This window comes from Mesitornis unicolor, unplaced genomic scaffold, assembly GCF_000695765.1.
Source record: "Mesitornis unicolor isolate BGI_N332 unplaced genomic scaffold, ASM69576v1 scaffold18055, whole genome shotgun sequence".
Taxonomy (NCBI): domain Eukaryota; kingdom Metazoa; phylum Chordata; class Aves; order Mesitornithiformes; family Mesitornithidae; genus Mesitornis; species Mesitornis unicolor.
In genome coordinates this window covers 160254-179914 of record NW_010187778.1, presented here as the reverse complement: position 1 = coordinate 179914, position 19661 = coordinate 160254, and the positions used below count along the sequence as shown (strand labels likewise).

The 19661-nt window shown below is 40.4% G+C and overlaps 1 protein-coding gene across 1 annotated transcript in view; it reads right to left on the bottom strand.

Annotated features, from left to right (window-relative positions):
* Positions 1-19661, bottom strand: part of LOC104541502 (dystrobrevin alpha-like) — an 84049-nt gene that overhangs the window by 30019 nt on the left and 34369 nt on the right. The window contains 7 exon segments of the mRNA XM_010185580.1: positions 1873-1985; positions 3741-3825; positions 5960-5968; positions 9124-9248; positions 11667-11833; positions 14181-14286; positions 19176-19330. Coding sequence (XP_010183882.1) covers positions 1873-1985; positions 3741-3825; positions 5960-5968; positions 9124-9248; positions 11667-11833; positions 14181-14286; positions 19176-19330 — 760 coding nt within the window.

The following is a 19661-nucleotide window of genomic DNA, read 5'->3' as shown; positions in this document are numbered from 1 at the left end:
AATAAATGACTGTGATTTGGTATCTGGGAGAAGATCACAGATTTTTTTTTCTTTTTTTTCTAATGTAAGTGCTTTAAAGTTGTTCTTGAGCTGTACAGAGCATGCGGTTGATATCAGTTTGCATACTGTGTACATTTAGAAGAAAGGTACTCATAATTTTTATGCCAACCTCCTCATGAAAGCTCTCTATAGACATAGTGGCTCAAACTAGGTAAAGCAAGCAAAGAAATTTTAAGGGGTTTTGATTCTGAAGTGCCTTGAAGAAATTAAGAAGCATCTCAAGGAAAGTCTGAATGTGACCTCCTTTGATCTCTGGAATAATTGTGTACCCACCCAAAATTGGTGCTTCAGATGCAATTAATCTGCAAAGAACATATACTGTTCAACCTCCTTTCAGTTGTTCCTCACAATTTGTCACTGAATTTACTAGTTATTAGAGATCTTTCCTCTAATAAGATTCTTCTTCCCAGTTCATTTCCCTTCTTCTCCCATGAATCCATAAATGAAGATATTATTGTGCTGAACTTACGAGACCATATCCATTTCTAGCAGCAGAATGACTCGGTGTGCTGAATTCAGCATTTCCTGCTACAGGGAGAAACTGGTTGTGAATGGCAATGTTCTTATGTGAGCACAACCAGCTGAAATAAATACCAGAGGAGTGCTACAAATGATGGTCTGTGCCAATACTCCTTTGCACAAACACCTTCATTACATAAAAACTTTCTTTAAAGCTATCTGAAACCTCTGGACTAGATTGCAACACAAAGTAATCATAAGTTATCTGCAGTGAAAACACAGCCAGCAGAGCTTTTAGTATTGATTATGTTCAGCTAGAAATTTTACCCTGAGTTTGTACAATTTTTATTATAATATGAATCACACAGCATTTAATATAAAATCAGCACAACTGCAAACAGAGCTGTCATAGTCTGTTTCTCTGATGTATGAAAGGATGAGCTTCCACTAATGAGGCCTGATTTTCCCAGTGTAATAATAATAGTAAAACCTAAAAAGAATGAATGAAGATACTGTTATTAGTCTAATACAGATTGAAGAACTTGGCATTTAGCAGAAAACTGCCTTGGTCTCAGTCCTTTCTTACTGAATTATAGCTAATGCTTACAGATTAATCAAAAAAAAAAGAAGAAAGGTCGTTATACTCCACAGTAAAAAAAATTGGGAAACTGTTCTTATCCAACAGCATATTTCTGTTACGGAGAATGAAATAGGCTCATCCTTTAGGTGACTAAGATGAGAGGGAATGCTGAAAAAACGGTGCAGCAACCAGAGGCATCAGTCCAAACCCAACGCTCACCACGTAAATGGGAAGTCTTCATTAGCATTAATAGGATTTAGATATGCCTTTTCTGTGGCCATTTTGAAAAGCAAAGCAAAGGGGTCTGGGGAAGGTTACTGGCAAGCAGGGCTAACTGCAGAACAGTGACCACCAGCAGCGAGAGCTGTGGAAGAGGAAGAGGAGGCTGTCTGTGAGACCTGGAGTCGTTTTCAGGCTCTCATATAAATCTCTTTTGTTCCCCAGTCAAGAATTCATACACTGAGGATGAAACCATAAAGGTGCATTTTTTTGGTTTTCAAAACCAATGCTTCCAACTTCCTCTAGCTACATTAAAATTAATCCTATGTGAAAGGGTGAAATGAAAGATTTGTGCTGTGCAGAAGCAAGAGAAGTTGGCAAAGCCCACAGCCAGCAGGAAGTCTATTCAAAAGACTAATTAGAGCCACAGAAACCCTCTAGCCCACCAGAGCCTTCCTTAAAGAGTATCGTTAGTAGTTTAGCAGAATTGCTAATGATTTGGTGCATGAGCTACAGAACTACAGCGATTAGTGGGTTAGTGCTCTCATACTGACCGTGAATTGTTGTGAAGCTGATTTACATACAGCTTTATAAGAGAATGCTCGTCAGTCACAGGACTGGCTGCATTTATACCCCCAAGTAACCTAAATGATTCAAACAATGAAACCTTGTTAATATCCCGAAAAGTATACACAGAGATCAGTGTGTTCAGAGTGGGTTCATGACAATATATGCAATTTGTAACCATTTGGAAAGGATACTGACTTGACGGTAGGGTGTTAATTTTTTTTACTTTTGGTATAAAAAAGTGCAAATTAAATTTATTAGAGTTGAGAATAGAAATAATGAGAATAAGCTGTCAAACGCTTAAAAATACTGCTGGGTAACTGACAAAAAAGTCACAATAGCTTTTAATATACAAGCAATGTAATTGCTTTAAATATCAGGGTACTGTTAATGCTCAAAGAGCCAGAACTGAGTGCTGCATCATAGAAACTTTGCTGTGTAAGTATGTCGTGCTATCCAGTTAGAAGGAAGTCTGGGTACCTAGGGTTGTGGGGTTTTTATTGTTTCCTGCCTTTAGGGGATTCTCCATCAAGAAGTTCTTCCTCTAGGAGAAAAGGAACTGCAGGTCCCTGGCCTAAATGGCAAAGTATACTTCTGTTGAATGAGCACAGGGACTTCCTGGGGATAAACAGAAGCAAAAGCTACACTCTTAAAGAGCATTGCTCTTAATGACCTCTCCTGGAGAGGCCACAAATAGATTATCCTGCCTTGCCCTGGCACATACAATTCCATATACTCCATCAGCAGAAATGAATACGCATTTGCAGTATCACTGTACAGGCAGTAGATCTTGGGCTACTGGGGGCTGCTTTGGGGCTGGCTTTCAAAAAGCATCTCAGCTCCACCCAACAGGTACTTGCACTAAGATAACACTGAGAGCTTACAGTTTATATCTCTGGGTAACAAAGCTCATAAATCAAAGTAGTAGCAAAACCTCTTTACTCTGACATTGCAGTGTGGCACACTGCAGGTTTGGTTTTGGTGTTAAAAAATGTAGCCATGCATATCCAGAGATTGTGTTTGGTTATTTGGAAACACTGAAGCACTGGCATGTACAGCAGGACCCAAGCAATAAAATGCACCCAAGGAAGACGTATCGCTTGTCTTCATAAACACAGCAGGAAGCTATTTTTCTGTCACCTTCTCATCTATGTGCATCTGCAGGCTTACATAGATCAGGTGAAACAGCTGGCAAATGCTACACACATATTTTGGCCACATGAGCCAAAATACTGAGCCAAAATGCACACTTGGCTGCAAGCACCTTCTCTTCGGGATTAATGTTTCTGACCACTCTTTTCTGGTTTGTTTGCTGAAGGGCCATTATATGCCAAGACTACTCTGTCTCTCCTGTAGTCTTTAATGAAAATCCTAATGTTTTACGAGGAACAAGAATGCCTTGCTATATCTTGCAAGTATGAACACATTTTCTCTTTGTTCATACCATACCTTGCATTACGGTGCAGGCATTCCCAGTAGGCAACGGCATGTCCCAGTTTCTATTCCCACAGTGCTGCTAAAAATTAGCTTCTCACCAAAAGCCCACTTGCAGCACATTTAGCGGGACGTAATGGTTCAAATGAGAACCAGTGTTCTGTGCTCTGCTGTGAGGAGTCTGGGGTTCCCTAATGCCAGCTCTACATCTAGATATCTTGGTACCAGTTCAAATTAACCAAGACATTTTGTGCTGATGTCTGTTAATTTTATTTTGGTTTTGGTTTTGGTTTTGTGGGTAGTGTTTTAGTTATTTTTTCTTATTTGGCTTTTTGTTTGTTTGTCTGTTTCTGGGGAGGAATTGAAAATTGAAACTTCCATCACACTCACATAGTGGCTTAACATAAAGTAGAGTAAGAACTCACCTTCTGTTTGCAAAAGGACTTCCTGAGGGAACAGAGTGGGAGAAGAGTGTGTCATTCATGCTGGTTACAGGTCGGGGGGGCCTACAAGAAGGCAAAATATCCAGTTGCAATTACTTTGCACAAAAGAAAACTCATCAGTGACTGTGTTTACAGAGAATTAAATAAGCTTCTTGTTAAAAGTCACATTGCTGCTGGCATCTTCTGCTTTAAGCAGCAATAGTTCCAAATTAATATGCTGTGTTTTTAAGCAGAAGTTGATAAAACACACTGTTACTCAAGCCTGGAAGGAAATAATGCTTTTGTGTGTTCTGAGGTGAGTTTTAAGCAACTTGCTTGATTTTTGTCCCTGCTTTGGAAAAATAACCACTGTGGCCTTTTTCCTTTCCAGAGCCTGTAGTCCAGGGTGCAGTCACTGCTTCCACCCAGCAAGGGTGAACACTGGTAGCAGTAGCACGTTCACTGCAGCAGCACGGAGGTCTGCAGGGGTAAATGCCAATAAATCACACATCTTTTCATGAGTTTATTCCTGGTGCTAAGCTCCATGCTACAACATCCACAGTGACCACAGTGCACCTATAGCCCTCAGTATCCCATAAAATACGTGTAGTACTAAACAGGTTTAACTGCAAAGCTTTTCAACTGCTCTATCAACCCCTCAAATCCGAATTTAAAATCAGTATCTTGTTTAAGAAGACTCATTAATAATGAAGGTTTTATTATCACATTCTTTATTTTCTGCTCTTACTGAAACGAAATGAGAAAGAATATTTCCTCTGCTTTCTTTTACTGTCTACTTTTAAAAAATACTTTGCGCATAATTTTTCCTAATGTATCCATTAAGGAGAAATTTCCCCTTCTTAATGGACTTCTTATGCAACACTGGGCAAAAGATATAGACGCTCCGGAAAAACTAAAAAATATGTTATTAAAATCACAGTGTTTTCAATCAGATATGAACAGAACCTGAAGCCGTATATAATTCAGACTTCAAATTCCCCAGGTTTCAAGTTGGTTAATATCCCCTTTAAGCTCTGTGAAAGATCTATCTTGCTTTCTGAATTTTGCAGATGTGCAAATCAAAATATAGTAGTCATCTGCAAAATATTCACTGGTCTCTAACCGTGCAAGACAACCAGTCATCCAAACCATTTGTAAGAACTGAAGAAAGTCAGTTCTGTACAGAAGTGAACTATTACTATACGTTTTCTTTCTCATTTTAACCATTAGAAAACAAGCATAAACGTGGTCTTTAACAAGTCCAAGTGGATCTCTCAGCATGAAAATACCACACCAATTTTAAGAACTCTGAAATTTGGAATGGAAAGATGTACGATTTGGCATGTCATTTATATGAAAATACAGTTTTAGCCTAACCCTGCACCTGCAGACCTACACGAAAAACTCCAGTTTTGGTCAGTCATTAATTTGAGAAGCAGCACTTTTTGCTCTATGTACTTATGGAGAAGAGTGTAATGTTATTTTTCAGGGACTCCTTCATCAGAGTTAGGAAGAGCTTGGATGAGACCATAATCAGCACCAATCCACTGTAAAGGACATTGTGGAATGAGTCTTGAAATACAGAGATTTGAAAATAAATTTTGATATAATAATTAGAAACTACTTTAACAAGTAAGTAACCAGTATTTTGTTGTCTGGCAATTGTAAACTGGTAACTGACGTAGGAGAAATAATTCATACCAACTACATGTGACTACTGCATTTTTCCTTTTCTCAATGCAGCCACTTTCCAGTGAACACATTCAAAAACTATTTGGGCATAGGCTAGGGTTTCTGAAAGATGGGTACAACCCTGGGCTGTGGGGCCTTAAACAGCAGAGAAGAAGGGAGGAGAGGCTGGTTCACAGTGCTGACCCAGGGAAGGAGGCAGGAGGAGGACTCCCCTGGAACAGACTGGGCTCTCCTTTGCCTTGCACCCAATCCCCCTCCACCGATCAAGTAGGAAGTGGGTATGCTGCACCCATGGATTCAGCAGTTAAGCCCATACACACTTCAGGGTAGTGTCTTCTCTAAGCTTTACCTCAAAATCAGGGTGGAAGGGAAAGTTTCCAACCCCCTTTCACTGACTCTGTATCCAAAGACAATTTATTTGGTTCTAGACTCTGATAAAAAGTTAAGGATTGGTAATAATAAGATTATCACATTTTTTCGAAACTTTTTTTACTTCTTTAGTGTACTAAAGAAGAAAAATACTTACCAAGTATCTCTTTTGCAGCCAAAATGAAATGGAAAAGAGATCATTAATTAAATTGTAAGTTTAATATGTATATCATCTAAGTAATTGGACATACTCCATTCTTACTACCCTGATTCTGCAAAAAGCATAACAGCCTCTATGCATAAAAGATCATCGATGCTGTTAACATATGCAGAATTACTGTTGTGTACAAATGTCTATAAAATCCAGGGCTTTGCTAAGGTTTTCTAATTAGCATTAGTTTGTCAGTTCTTATGTGATGAAAACTACTATTAAACTAATCTGTGTTTTCCCAAGGCAAGTTTCTTAAAGGCTGATGCCCACTGTCACACTCCTCAGGTTCAGCTTGAATATCAAATGGATACTCAAACATACATACCCAGATGTGTGATGTGGGAAGATAAGAACAGCAGACTTTATGGTAAGGCAGAGGAAAACTCATCTCTTGACTATAAATGTATATCTTTCTGAGGTTATTTCTGAATTTCTGGAAGCGAGAGACTAAGCTTTCTGATAAAAGTGAGCTGATGATAATCAACTTTCCTCAAGGAGGCAGAAAACAATACTATTGGAAATAGGCTATGTAGTAAGCGCACGTTATGGAATAACACATGCCCACAGTAATTAACCAAATTAACAAAGAAGAAAGTGCTCTGTGCTGGTCTAATGTCTTCACACTGATGTCAAAAATAATGTTCCCACAGGCTTCAATGGAAACGAAGTCAGACCAGTGCAGAATGCATTTGTAAATCCCTCCATGATGCACTGGCCACGCCATTTGCCATCTCTGCAGTCTGACATTTCTTTTTTGTTGCCAATCTTATGTATAGAAAGAAAAATGACTTCTTGTTCATTTTGGGATGGAGTTCCTCCATCAGCTTAATGACACTCTGATAACTCCTTCTCTAGATGAGTCTTAGATGTGTTGCTTAATTGAAAATTTTGTGTGGCATCAGTAAAACAGAAAAGCCATGCAGTCTTTCTGTCTGGTACCACTCAAAGGTGGAAGAATAATGAAAAGGAAAGGCTGTATAGTAATGCAGAGAGTACTTGTTCTCACTTAAGCTAGAAGCTAAGAAAAGGATACTGTTTTGTTGCCAAAATTCTTCCATTAAATGCACACATAAAACCTTTTTTGTTGGATTCCTGCCCAGAGCTGTTTCTCTCAACTTCCATTAAGTTTAAAAATAAAAATCACATCAGCGAGAAGATATTCTCAATGAGGTACTGTAGCATATCTCTCCCCTCAGTTAATTTATGTGAATTAGCCTGTAGATCATGCTACCTTCACAACTTACAGGTTTTTCTCTCATGCATCATTATAGCCAATATATATGGTCAAGTTATATTGCCTTCAATCTACGAATAAAGAGAAACTCTATCATTAGACAAAATAGACGGTGGCTCGTTCTCACATCCAATCACTCTAAATTACATCTGTATAGTTAGGAAGAAGGGAAGGTGTTAAATCCACAGAAAAGATTTGGAACAGATCCTACTCAATTATGGTACCTTCCCCTTGCCTTGCTTAAATGCATTTAATCCAGTCACAGAAGCCCAGTTTTCACTACTCGTTATCTTCTGACATACCCCTGGGCCTTGAAGGGCCTCAAGCCAACAGGGAACAGAGGCTCCTCTTTCAGTTTTATCCCCTCTGTTTCTTTGCATTTCTCTTATGGATGGCCAAAATCTGCCCTGTGAAATCACCACTGACTTGCCAGCAGAGCCAGGCTTTTATACCACAGACAGCAGTGGAGCAGCTCAGCAGATCCAACTTTGGATGATTTCTTCCAAAGAAAAACAACCTCCCATTACACCTCCATGAAGAAGTGCAGGGACTCTTAAGTGACTCACTCTTAAGTGACAGTCGAGTGTAACAGGGATTTGGCACTACGTATCTATCAGAGGCACCTTGTGTCTGAAGAGTAGAGTACTCTTTTATGCCTGCAAAAATTCTGCTCCACATGAGGAGGACCTTCAGCGTGACTTACGCTTAAAATGTCAGGTAGGTTAGACAACCTTTCCAAGTGTCACACAGCCCACACCGGCAGCATGCACTTGCCCTTACAGATGCTACATACAAACATTCAGGACAGACAAAAGTAAATATATATAATAATTACAGATCAGAACGGTTCCAGCAGCCAGTAACACAGATATGCAGCATGCAAATAAAATTCTAATGGCTGCTGCCTGAAATGCTTCAGTCAGGGCCCCTGGAAGGTGGTTAAGAAAGATATTTTCTTAAAACATGTATCAACAAGAGAAATACTTGAAAGATGGTATCTTTGGAATAATTTTTCCAAGTTGGTTTCTTTGTAACTTTCTTCCAACCAGTGTCCCGATTTCTCCTGGAAAATTTAACTATTTTTTTTTTTTTAAAGGACTGAGGAAGCAAGGGTAAAATAAACTGGTAAATGAGAAAATCTGAAGAAATGCCACTATGGATGGTGGACATGCTTTAGAAAAAAAATACAAAACAAGGTGATCATTTCCCCACACTGCATAAATAAATTTTCCCCCTGCTCTGAGTTTCTTGATTCCTGTAGAGAAAAAAAGTAGTGACACAAACTACTATATATATATATTTAAAAAAAAATGTTTTCCCAAAATATCAAGATGTAAAGGTAATAAAACCTTTTCAAGTGATGTGGCAACTAAAAGCGTAACTCTTATGCAGAATTATGTAAGTTGATTTTAGGGCTGGGTGAAGCTGCGGCTCTAAAGTCAGCAAGAACTCTGACACCAATTTCAATAGAACTGGTAGAACTTCACTTTCTCTGGTGCCTTGTGTCAAGACATACCTGTGATACACTCATGTTGAGAGTCTCTAGCTGCCAAAACTAATGTTCTCAGCATGAATACATCCCAAAGTGCTGAAACTCTATGAAATTGCATGAATATTTCTTGAGGAGAATGGGGACATACCAACATCGTGCCCCAGTATTTGGTTATATGTACAGACCCCATTGACTTTTCAAATGAAATCACATCAGAAGAACATTTTTATACTAAATACCCCTATCAGCAAATTTGCACTTGTGATGCATTGAGCCTGGTATGACACAGCTACCTCCCGTTTTGGTCAGAGCTATAGTATCCACACTTGGTGTAAGCAAGTTCTACCACAAAGCTTACTTTCTCTACAGCACACAGATACTTACACAATATGAGCCAGGTTTAGAGGTTTTTCAGGCTGGTCAGGGAACATTGGGTGCAAAGGTTCACGGCTGGAAGCACAGCTTAAAGACTTGCTAAGTGCATTAGTTAGCTTCTTAGCAGGTGATTTCTGGGAGGAACAAGGAAGGTAGAGGTAATCTGGACAAGTAAGGTGCATACTGTTTCTGCTATAGGAAGCACAAAACAACAGGAAGCTCTGACGCTTACATACGTATCCACCGACACCCCCCTTGCCCCCCTCCCACCCCGAGAGTCTGGCAAGGCAAAGACTGCTTGGAGGAAAGATTACTCCTACATTCAGGGGCCTTTAGAGTAGGCTTGAGGGGCGGTACATCTATAAGGACAGAAGGACAGCACAAAGTCAGTGTCACCTGGACTGAAGCTGGCCCCTACCTCACCAGCTTGGAGCGCAAGCAGAACAAATCTGTGTACGCCTGTCCATACACATACATCATACAGGATACTGCTGCCTTCCTAAATTATGGGCCAGTCACAAGGCTGCTATATTCCTTCTCCTCACTACTGTTTCCCTCCTCCACCCTGTACTGTTTAGCTGCTGCTATAAAGCTCCTCTTCCACCTTCCATGGCCACAGCGTGGCCACCCTGCCAGATGGGTGAATGGGAAACTTGAGACACATGCGTGGTGGGAATTGCCCCATCATGGCAACAGTGTGCCAGAAGAAGCTGATGTATTGTCACCAACACCATCACCAAAACATGGGGAGGCTTTGCACAAGAAGCAGCCTTTTACACTCTGAGATTCCATCAGCAAGTCTAAATTAAAAATATCAGTATTTTCTGCTTTTTAGCTTTGTTTGGACATTCTTTGCAGTTGAACACTTTTCTAAGGAAAAGCTGGGAGATCTGGGGTGTTTTTTAGGCTGTGTGAGAGATTCTCAGGGAATCCAACCCATCTCTCTGCGATTCAGCTTCTCTGCCAGTAAAACAGGGGTAGTGACCCCTACACTGTCTCCTTCCCCCACAACACAGCTCCACACTCTGAAATTTAAAAATGTTTTTGGAACTTAAAAGAGTGGTATTGTGCATGTGCACACAGGTCAAGTTATTACCGTAATCAAGATACTAATGAAATATTTCTATTACAGAATTCTAACCTTAATTTGTAAAGTTCAGGCTTTTTCTCTTTCATTAAAAATGCAATTTCACTCTGAATTCAGATCAGTTGAGTTCCACTGCACTCCTGAACACCTTCAATCTGCCTGTGGAGCTCGATACAGATGCATTCTGGAGAATGCTAACCAGGTATGAATAAATGCTAATGAATGCCACTGAAAGGCAATTTCAAACTTGAAGCAAAACATTTGTTTCTGTCAAGGAAACATCTGAAACCACTAGGCACGTATTCATGTTTTTGTCTTCTGCTGAGCAGAAATCTTAAGTTTTCCAATTACTTCCTACCTCTAATTACAGCTCCCTGGCTACAGCAGAAAAAGATTTTATAGCACAAATTGCTGTTAGGAATGGAGTCAGAGCTAGGTAGTGGGCACTTTCCTATTCAAAGACTAAACTCAAGCCATTGGTGTCTATGCAACAAGCAGCAATTAGGACTAACAAAAACAATTACAGACCCAGATCTGCTGAGATGCAGAGCAGGGCTGTGTAACTGGCATACAGAGCAAACCATGTCAAATTTAACCCTTGCCTGCTCCATCAACAGAAAACCAGATATTTTAAAAGTGTTAAGCTTCAGAAATTTGTTAAAAAATACACACAAAGTGCTGTACAAATGTATGTAGTTGCTATATGCATAATTTTCTTTTTTTGGTAATGATATACTTTTGTGATATTTGAGATTAGTTAGGAATTTTCTGCCAGTCTGGATTTGAACCCTGAAGGCCTGGAATGGTACATGACCAAAGGCTTCTCTTGAGCCTTTGCTGCAGTCCGTGGAGAGCTTAGCCCACAGGTCTGGTGCCCTTCAGAGGTTAATGTAGCTGTTGATACTTCTCTTTCAGCTTAGAAAAAACACTGAATTATTTTGTTTAACAACAAAAAAACTGAAGTGTGCTTTCCTCGACAGTAAACACAACTGTGGACCTAAGCCTGCGACCACACTCAAACGTACAGTGCCAGGACCATCCCAAATGCTATGCATATGCTGCAGCCACTTGACTGAAAACGTTGATGAATAAGCGTTAAGTATTCATAATTTCATTTACACGTACCCAAACAGAGCAACCCAATGATGATTTTACCGTGAGTCCTGTGGGACTGGGAGAAGCTGCGTGTGCCTGGCGCCCTGCTGCCAGCCCCTCCTGCGCTGCCCTCCCTGCAGCACCCACCATCACAGGCGCCCCAGATCCTCACCCTGAAGACACCATTCCCACCTTCGCGATCTCCCGACGGCTCCCAAGGCTGGAGCCTCCCTGATGGGGTCACCGATCCGAAACGGCAGCCCAGCTCCCAGCCTCCCCGTGCCAGACGACTGCCTGGAGCTGCGGCCAGAGGCTTCTCCTCTGGCTGGAGGGCAAAGCAGTCTGCAGCGAGGGGCGAGTCTTCCCTTACCCATGACGTGTACTCTTTCATTTGGTGCTGGTTGCTGTGGGAACCGCTGGCATGGCCCCTCCAGAAGCAGTCCTGACAGAGCTGGTAATTGTGACACTGCTGGCAGCGGTAGCGAAACCCCATCATGCTCTCGCTGTGGCAGTAGGAACACTCGACGGGGTGGAAGACTGCGCAAGGAGAAAGAAATGCCAACCCGTAAACCAGAGCAGAGAAACCCCCAGCATAAGTTTACCAACAAAGCCCCGAACTGAAGGGCAAATCCCTTCATTGTTTCTAGCATTTGCAGTGACAGATGCCACCTGCAACTTTGACCTGTGAAAACTCAAGTAGGCCTGTGCTGTGCCCCGGGCAATGCTTCTGACACTGGGCCCCAAACCCTTCATCACTTCTGAGCTGATACCTGCCCCTCCTGCTCATAGCAGTGAAAAATGTGTTCAGTGTCAAACAGAACACATAACAGAGAAAATTCATATGTGAGAAAATCCACTGCACCCTTCAGCTGCATTACTGGGGGAAGCTGAACGTTTTGCTGTGCTGTGGGGAGCTAAAGCGATGCACCTCAGAGGAAAAGTCAAACTCAGCTGATTAATGGAAGCACAAAAATGTAGTTAGGCATGTCTTTGTCTCTTTACTGCTATCTCATCTGTATAACTGGCATCATTTAGGTATCTATATAGACTTGAACACTTAGCTTTGGATGCCCAGATTGGGAAAGCTGGCCATTGAAGGGACCTGTGTGGTCCTGTTCTCTGCTCCACTCAGAAGCAGACAGTAGCGAGGATTCAGGTCACTGAGCACGCTAAGGCACCAATCACGACAATTTAAGGCCTCTTCCCAGCAATTGTGCTATTTCTGTTCCTCCTCACTACAGCATGTACCCAATTTACTATGAGGTACCGTACATCTCCTTGTTCCCAGACACCTTCTGCTCTTCTGTCATAAGGTTCAGTCTGGGATGATTTGGATCAGTGCTGAGTGTGTCAGGGTTTTTATTCCTTTCCAGAATTTCGCAGCAGGAAGGGTAAGTGCTCTAGTTTGGGAAACAAGTGCGAAGCTGGTGAGGGACAGGGATGGATGACAAGAGCTTGAGTAAGGTAAGGTAGATAGGTGGCTTTGTAGCAAAGAAGGACTTGGGATCATCACCTTACCAACCCTGGTCTCTTTTAGTGGAAGAGGGATTTATTTAGGTCAAGAACATGTACAACTTGCTCCTTCTCCTTTTATCACCAAAAAAATGGCTGAACTCCTCTCCTTCCACCAGTCCCATTTTCTTGTTGGAAATCCAGTATAAATACTTTTTTTCTTTCTCCTGCCCCCCTACATTTCTTCCCTGCAGTGTTGCAAAGCTTCAGTTAATGCTAGAGGTAAAACTTCAAGGGAGCAACAATGCAGGGATATTCAACAAGCCCCTTAGAGAACAGCCTCTGAGGCAAAATATTGTTCTGGAAAATTGTTTACAAATAAAATCTATTTATCTTGCTAAATTAATATTTTTAATTTTTTTTATAAAGTTCTTCCATTTTTAAATCTTCCTTTTTCTAGCTTTAAAGTATTGGAATAATGACTGTCAGCATCATCACCTCCTGATGATCATGAGCAAGAAATGGCATTTCTTGTCTCTTTGGCAGTGCTGGTCCTTCTGGACAGCAGAAGCCTCCTGCATTGGAGCTGGGGAACTCCTCCAGAACTACACAATGAACGGTACAGAATCTGTGGGATGCAACTTGGTGGTGCACACAGTGAGATGAGATGCACAAGCATTCTAGTTCTGTCCCTGCACTTTCAGTGTGGCAGCACCTTCTACAGACACAGTATATGAAGGGTTTGGCTGGAGAACAACATCTGTGAGTTTGTCCAGGAACGTGCAATACGTACAGTGCAGTAATCAAATAAGTTGGTCTTCATGGTCTCTTTCTGTCTTAAAATCTGTGATCTACTCATTTTGGGGAAAGACAACCCTTGAGGAGAAAGAGGCATCTCACAGTTAAATCCTCATCTTTCACACAAGCAAAGGACAAGGACAAATCTGGAACTTCCTTTTCAGAGTGTATTGTCTGGTAGTGCAGGCTTAGCAGGAGGTCCTTCACAAGAAAGGACCTTTGGCTGCTATTTTGCACTGCAGTGGACATCTTCTGCCAAGAATATTGCATGAAAGGAAACTGTCAAGCTGTCCCTTCTCTGCTGCCATATGTCACAGCTAATAAAAGTTGCAGTCTTGATAGTTTACCAAATCTAAGTGTGTGAATGGATCAAATCCTACTGCTCTTTGCTTATACAGAGCACAGGAGGAGAGGACATGATCAGGATAATTTCCTGAGCATAGCAAAAATTAAGCCATGTCCCTGGCTGTAAGACCAACAAGATTCTTTAAATATTTTACCAGACACTGTAAAAATAGCACATAGAGTCAATGAATCCAGTACAGTAGCTCATACAAAAGCATCTACAGAGTGAGAAAATCATCATACAAAAGTTTACTCTTGTAACTGTTTTTTGGCAGCAGCTCTTACTTACCATTTTCAACATTTGCCAGTCGATGCAGAAGTGGTAACCACACTAGACACTGTGGCGGGGGATCAGACATGAGAGTATCCAAGAAAGTGTTTAATGTGACTTTTTTCTGCTCAAACAAGCAAACAAACATGCACAAAGAATCAGTAGTCAGACAGTATCAAAATGATTTTATCTTGTTCTTACAGAAACACTCGGGAACAAGTTTCAGACACTGTTTGCTTGTAGCTCTGGTTTGCTAAAAAGACCAAATGATACTAGCAAAGCTTCTCTGGAGTATTTTTAGTAGTTACAATGTACACTACTGATAACTAGCAGCCCTTTTCACATGGCCGGGTTGAAGACTCCTAGCTCCTACTCACTTCAAGACTCTCTTCTCAAGTCATTGCCTGAAGACGCTTTGTGAATAAGGCTGGTATACAACTCTTCGTGTTTTCATGTGTTTTAAGTACCCCATAACCTGTACAAGTGCATGTAGGGTATCACCATGTATTACAAATTTTCACATGAAAAGTCACTGCAGAGAATGACTCCAACAAAGAAAATGAAAGAAAATAATGACTAGAGGGTATAATTTCAAAACAAGTACAGAGTAAGAACAGACCATCACAGCCAATTGTGTTACTGTAATTTAAGAAACTATGATTGTCTGTTGAGTGATGGCAACTACTTATAGGCGAGCTCTGATTCTGAGGAGTTGTGTTTGCGTACACGCAGGGACTGAAACTGTTCCTAAACTCTCTACATCTGTAAGTGTTTAAAGATATATGCCCCTTTATCTTTCAAAGAGATTTTAATTCTAAAATATCCCTGTTGATGTAAAAAATGCAATCTGGGGCCTTCAGTTTCTTAGGTGGCTGGAAAAAGTAATCACAAATCTTAGTTCATTTGTTTTTTTCAGAACTATACGTGATATTTCAGCCTGAGATGTCTCCACCATAAGTATCTGCTCTTTCCTATGTAGCATAGTGGCTACACAGTGTGTAATAAGGTACATACCTATTGGGTTGTCAAGGACACAGTGTCCTTAAGAAATCAGCAACTGAGCCTTCCTTTAAAATACAGATGCAGAAGTACTGAGCCTTGTTGAGAATGTGTGCAGATGTAATTTACAGAAATACATATTTAAGTAGCATTCACATATCCAAAGGGATTGCTAAATTTTCATATATGATTGCATAAGCTACTGCTTTAACTTGCTAAAGAACTGTGGTTACCCCATGAGGAAGCAAACCAGCAGCTATGCAGTGACATGTATCATCTCCGTGTGTTGTGGAATGCTTTTCAGAGCTGAGACTTCCAGATGGAGTGTCTGTGCTGCATTTATATACAACTGCCACCAGATGTAAAAAAAATAATTATTTCTCTTATACACTGAGTGATCAATGGAAAACATCTCACTTTGTAACAGTCTCAGGCCTGAAATATTGCAAGATATTGGGAAATATATAAAAATATTTGTCCCTAGGAGAAAATACTGCAGGCTAGTTGTGAAAATGGTCTTGATTCTTTAGTAACAGAAATAGCCAGAATATGAGCTCTAAATTTCACTGACACACTATCTTTACCCACAATACCTACAGTATGAAAGTCCCATCAAACAGCTACCACCTGCTTGTTGTATGAATGATCTTCCTAGCCATGAAGAGAGGATAACCACTTCCCGAATAGGCATCCTATGCTCTAAGCATCAGCTCACAGAAAAGGACCTTTCTTCTGGAGAAGTGCTGTGGCTGTCTGGCATGGCTTTGCTGACCAATGCCACCAGCAAATTTCTATGCTGTCTGCACCAGAACTGAGAACAGGAGGAGAAAAGGCAGAAGGAAGTCTAGGAGAAGACAGGTCCTCCAATGCCCCATGCTGCAGAGCTGAGTGGCTTTAAGACTTTCCTCTGCTCTTGAAGGCAGGTAAGTGGGCAGTAAACACATAACTGGTCTAAACAAGCAGACAAATGGAGAGACAAGAACAGCTCTTCCACACTGCAGCAGACTTTTGAATGCAGCTGTAATTTAAAACCTGATTTGCACCACATAAAGCAACTTAGCTTCACTGACAGCTTTATGGTCAAGCTCCTCTGGTGGTCACTGATTTTATGGATTACAGAGGGCAGTGTCCCTTAAAAGGACACAGCAGAGCAATTTCCATACATTTTAAAAGGGATATTTTCCCCCTGCATTTTTTTTTCAGCTGCTGGGGAAGTAGAAACTGAAAGCTGTTTTCTACATATACGCTACATACAGATGGAGTGTCAGTTTGTGGAATAACACTTAGCCAACAAGCGTTAAGAAAATTAAATTAGTGTCTATCTTTTAGTTTGGAATAAAAAAAGAGAAATAAAAAGTGCTTTTTATAATAATAACAACACTTTTTAATACAAATACAGTATAACATCACATTAAACCTACCTATGGGGGAAAGTAGTGGAGATAAAACTCCTTTTCAAACCACACATGTGTATTCTGAAACTTTAAGCCACTTGCTCTGGCATTTCTATTCCATAAATTTGCTGATGAGGAATCACTGTAGTTTCTATTTTGAATTCTATTCAACCTAGCAGTAGTTCACAAATGGAGGAAAATACATGGTTTGATCAAGTAAACCAGTACAATGGGGAATATGAAAACATTTCTACAGCAGGAAAAATCCTTTCAGATGCAAACTGAAATGGGTTTGACACCGTGAACAGATCATTCCCAGAATTTTTTCCTTCCCTGAAACTGAGGAATCTATGTATCAGGGGACTGAAAGGCTTTTGGTAAAAGCTGCATTTCTAAGAGGATTTCAGTGTTCAGTTTAGTGAAAACAAGTTGGTAAGTTGTTTTAGTAATCGCTGGGAGAGTTATTTTTCTTCATAGTAGCTAGTGAGACTGCTTTGGGTTCATGCCAAGAAGAATGTTGATGACACACCGATGTTTTGGTTGTTGCCAGCAATGTTTACATTAACTCAAGGACTGTTTTTAATTTTGCCTGCACCTGTGCTCCCAGCTTATTATTTTTTTTTCCCCACTGTACAAGAGGATGGCTGGGGGGATGTGTGAAAGCCTGGGGCTTTTCCTGAGGCTTACCCTTCCCTTGCTCAATGACCATTGCATTTTTGCTGAAGCTGTAGTTGTTCCCAGTGTTGCTGAGAATGTACAGCCAGTGGTTGCGGCTGTGAGCTGAGTATAATTTTGATTGCTTTATTATCATTGTTCCTACTTTTATTACAATTCACTAGTGTTATTATTATTATTATATTGTTTTAGCTTGGCTTATTTTAATCATTAAACTGCTTATTATCTCAACCCATGAGTTTTCTCTCTTTTTTCCTTCTGATTCTCTCCCTAGCCTCAGTGGGTAAGGGGGGAGTGAGCAAGAAACTACGTGGTGTTTAGCTGCATGCTGGGTAAGGGGGGAGTGAGCAAGAAACTACGTGGTGTTTAGCTGCATGCAGGGTTAAACCACAACATAGTCTCATTTCAAAACTCTAGTTCATGCCCAGTGAGCACGTAATGAGAATACTAGACTAGATTTACAAGAGTACTTGGCTGCCTACAGATGCAAAACAGCAGCTTTGCAAATCTGCTATCTACCTACATCAGACAGAGACCTAACTCTTGTTAGCTTTAAGTGGAGATTGTGAACTAAACCATCTAATGCTTGTTTGAAGACTTTATTTCTGAAGGTACCTTAGTTATCTGGTCCACTCATTTGGATGTAATGCCAATGAAAGTGCTATTTCTGATGCCATTCTGCGTAGATAGAAAATAAGGCCTGAATGACATTTTTTCAAGAAAAGAAATTGCTTTTTTTATCTTTAATAATAGCATGTCCAACATGCAAAGCTTGAATGCCCTGGTGCCATGCAAGAGCACCCTTTTGTTATCTTAACACAAAACTACCAAAGGTCACTTCACTATGTAAATTCTTCAACATAAGATGAAATTCTGTCTTAGGTCTTCCTCCGTGAAACAAGACTAGTTTCACATATGCAAACATTACCACATTACCATTTAAAATTGTTTGGGAGATGATTCAATAAATGAATTTCAACAATGCCTCTCAGTTGACTGGACTGCCTGTTGATTAGTGATGAAACTGAGGGAAAACAAAAAATGAGACTGTACTTTGCATGAAAATTACACTATTCCTGCTCCATTCAACTTACTTGTTCAACAGTATTCAGTTACCAAAAGGAAAATACCACTTTATTTCTAACATTTTCCCAGTTCCAGCATCTTCCCTTACTTTATATTTATGCAATTATACAGTGTAATGTGTGGCAAGAGCCAGAGGAATTCTCTCTTTCTCCATTGGAGACTTGGACAACCAGCCCCAATTATGGGATCTTTTGGAGTGCTAGGTATAAGCTGCAGCCACCGTACTGTACTCAGTGCACCTACAGATTCTGGTGAGCTGTGGAAAAATCTAATCTTTTTTTCAGGATAAATTCATTGCTTTCCTGACTCTATTTCACTGATGTTATCTCTAAGAGACTAAGGATTTTCTAATACCTATTTACTCTCATTTTCAATAAAGGTTTAAGGCAATTTTCTTCTCACTCGTAAACTTCTAGTGTGTGTACACCATCACCTGGAAAACATGTAGTTTGATGTTTTGGTGGAAGTTGAGCTTTGCATGGAGAAGTTAAAGTCTCATAGATGCTTATAGCAACAAGAACTACTGGAGTGGAGGATAGCATGTCTTGTGTATTTATATCACCTAAATGTAAGTATTTAACTTAGATGCCTAAATTAGGAAGTTAGTCTCCTCAGGCTCCCTAATTTAGGAACATGTAAGTTAAGATCCTGCTCTGAATCACTTCTTGACTAAGCCTCTCTCTCTTCTGCGGTTATATGGGGAACTTACACCACAGAAACTAGCAAAGTGGATCTCTCCTCCACCCAGCCATGTGTTTCCTGAGTGAAGATGTACATATGCATAAGAAAGTAAGGAAGACTTGGCCTACTCAGAGGGGTGATTGAGAGCCTGTGTCTGGGTTGCTCACTCTTCATTTACCTGTTGCGAAAAACAGGATTTTGCTGATTGCTCAGTATAACCAAATGAAGGCCCTTCGAAAACAGCCGTGGGCAGCTTGAGAACCTCCCGCAGAAACATGTCATATCTGCCATAAACCATCACTCCACTGGAGTCGGAAATCATGGAGAAAATATCTGAGGGAAGGAAAGACAAGAAAAGGACACAGCAACTTCAGTGAGAGCTACAGATCTGCTCTGAATTCAGTATCACCTGGTGTAAACCAGAAGTGCTAAACATGTTCTGCTAATGGAAACCTCCACTATTGCTGCATGTTTAATTATAACCCCTCCCAGTAGAAAACAAAGAATTATTTACATATTAAAAAGTAGCCGATTTTGATAATAAAATATTCCTGTTTCTTTTTTTTCATTGTGTGTGGTCATTTTTTTAAGCAAAGTCTGATACATGGTATGAGGCAGTAATGTAATCAGATAAGAAGGATCTAATTTGACAAGATATGCAACA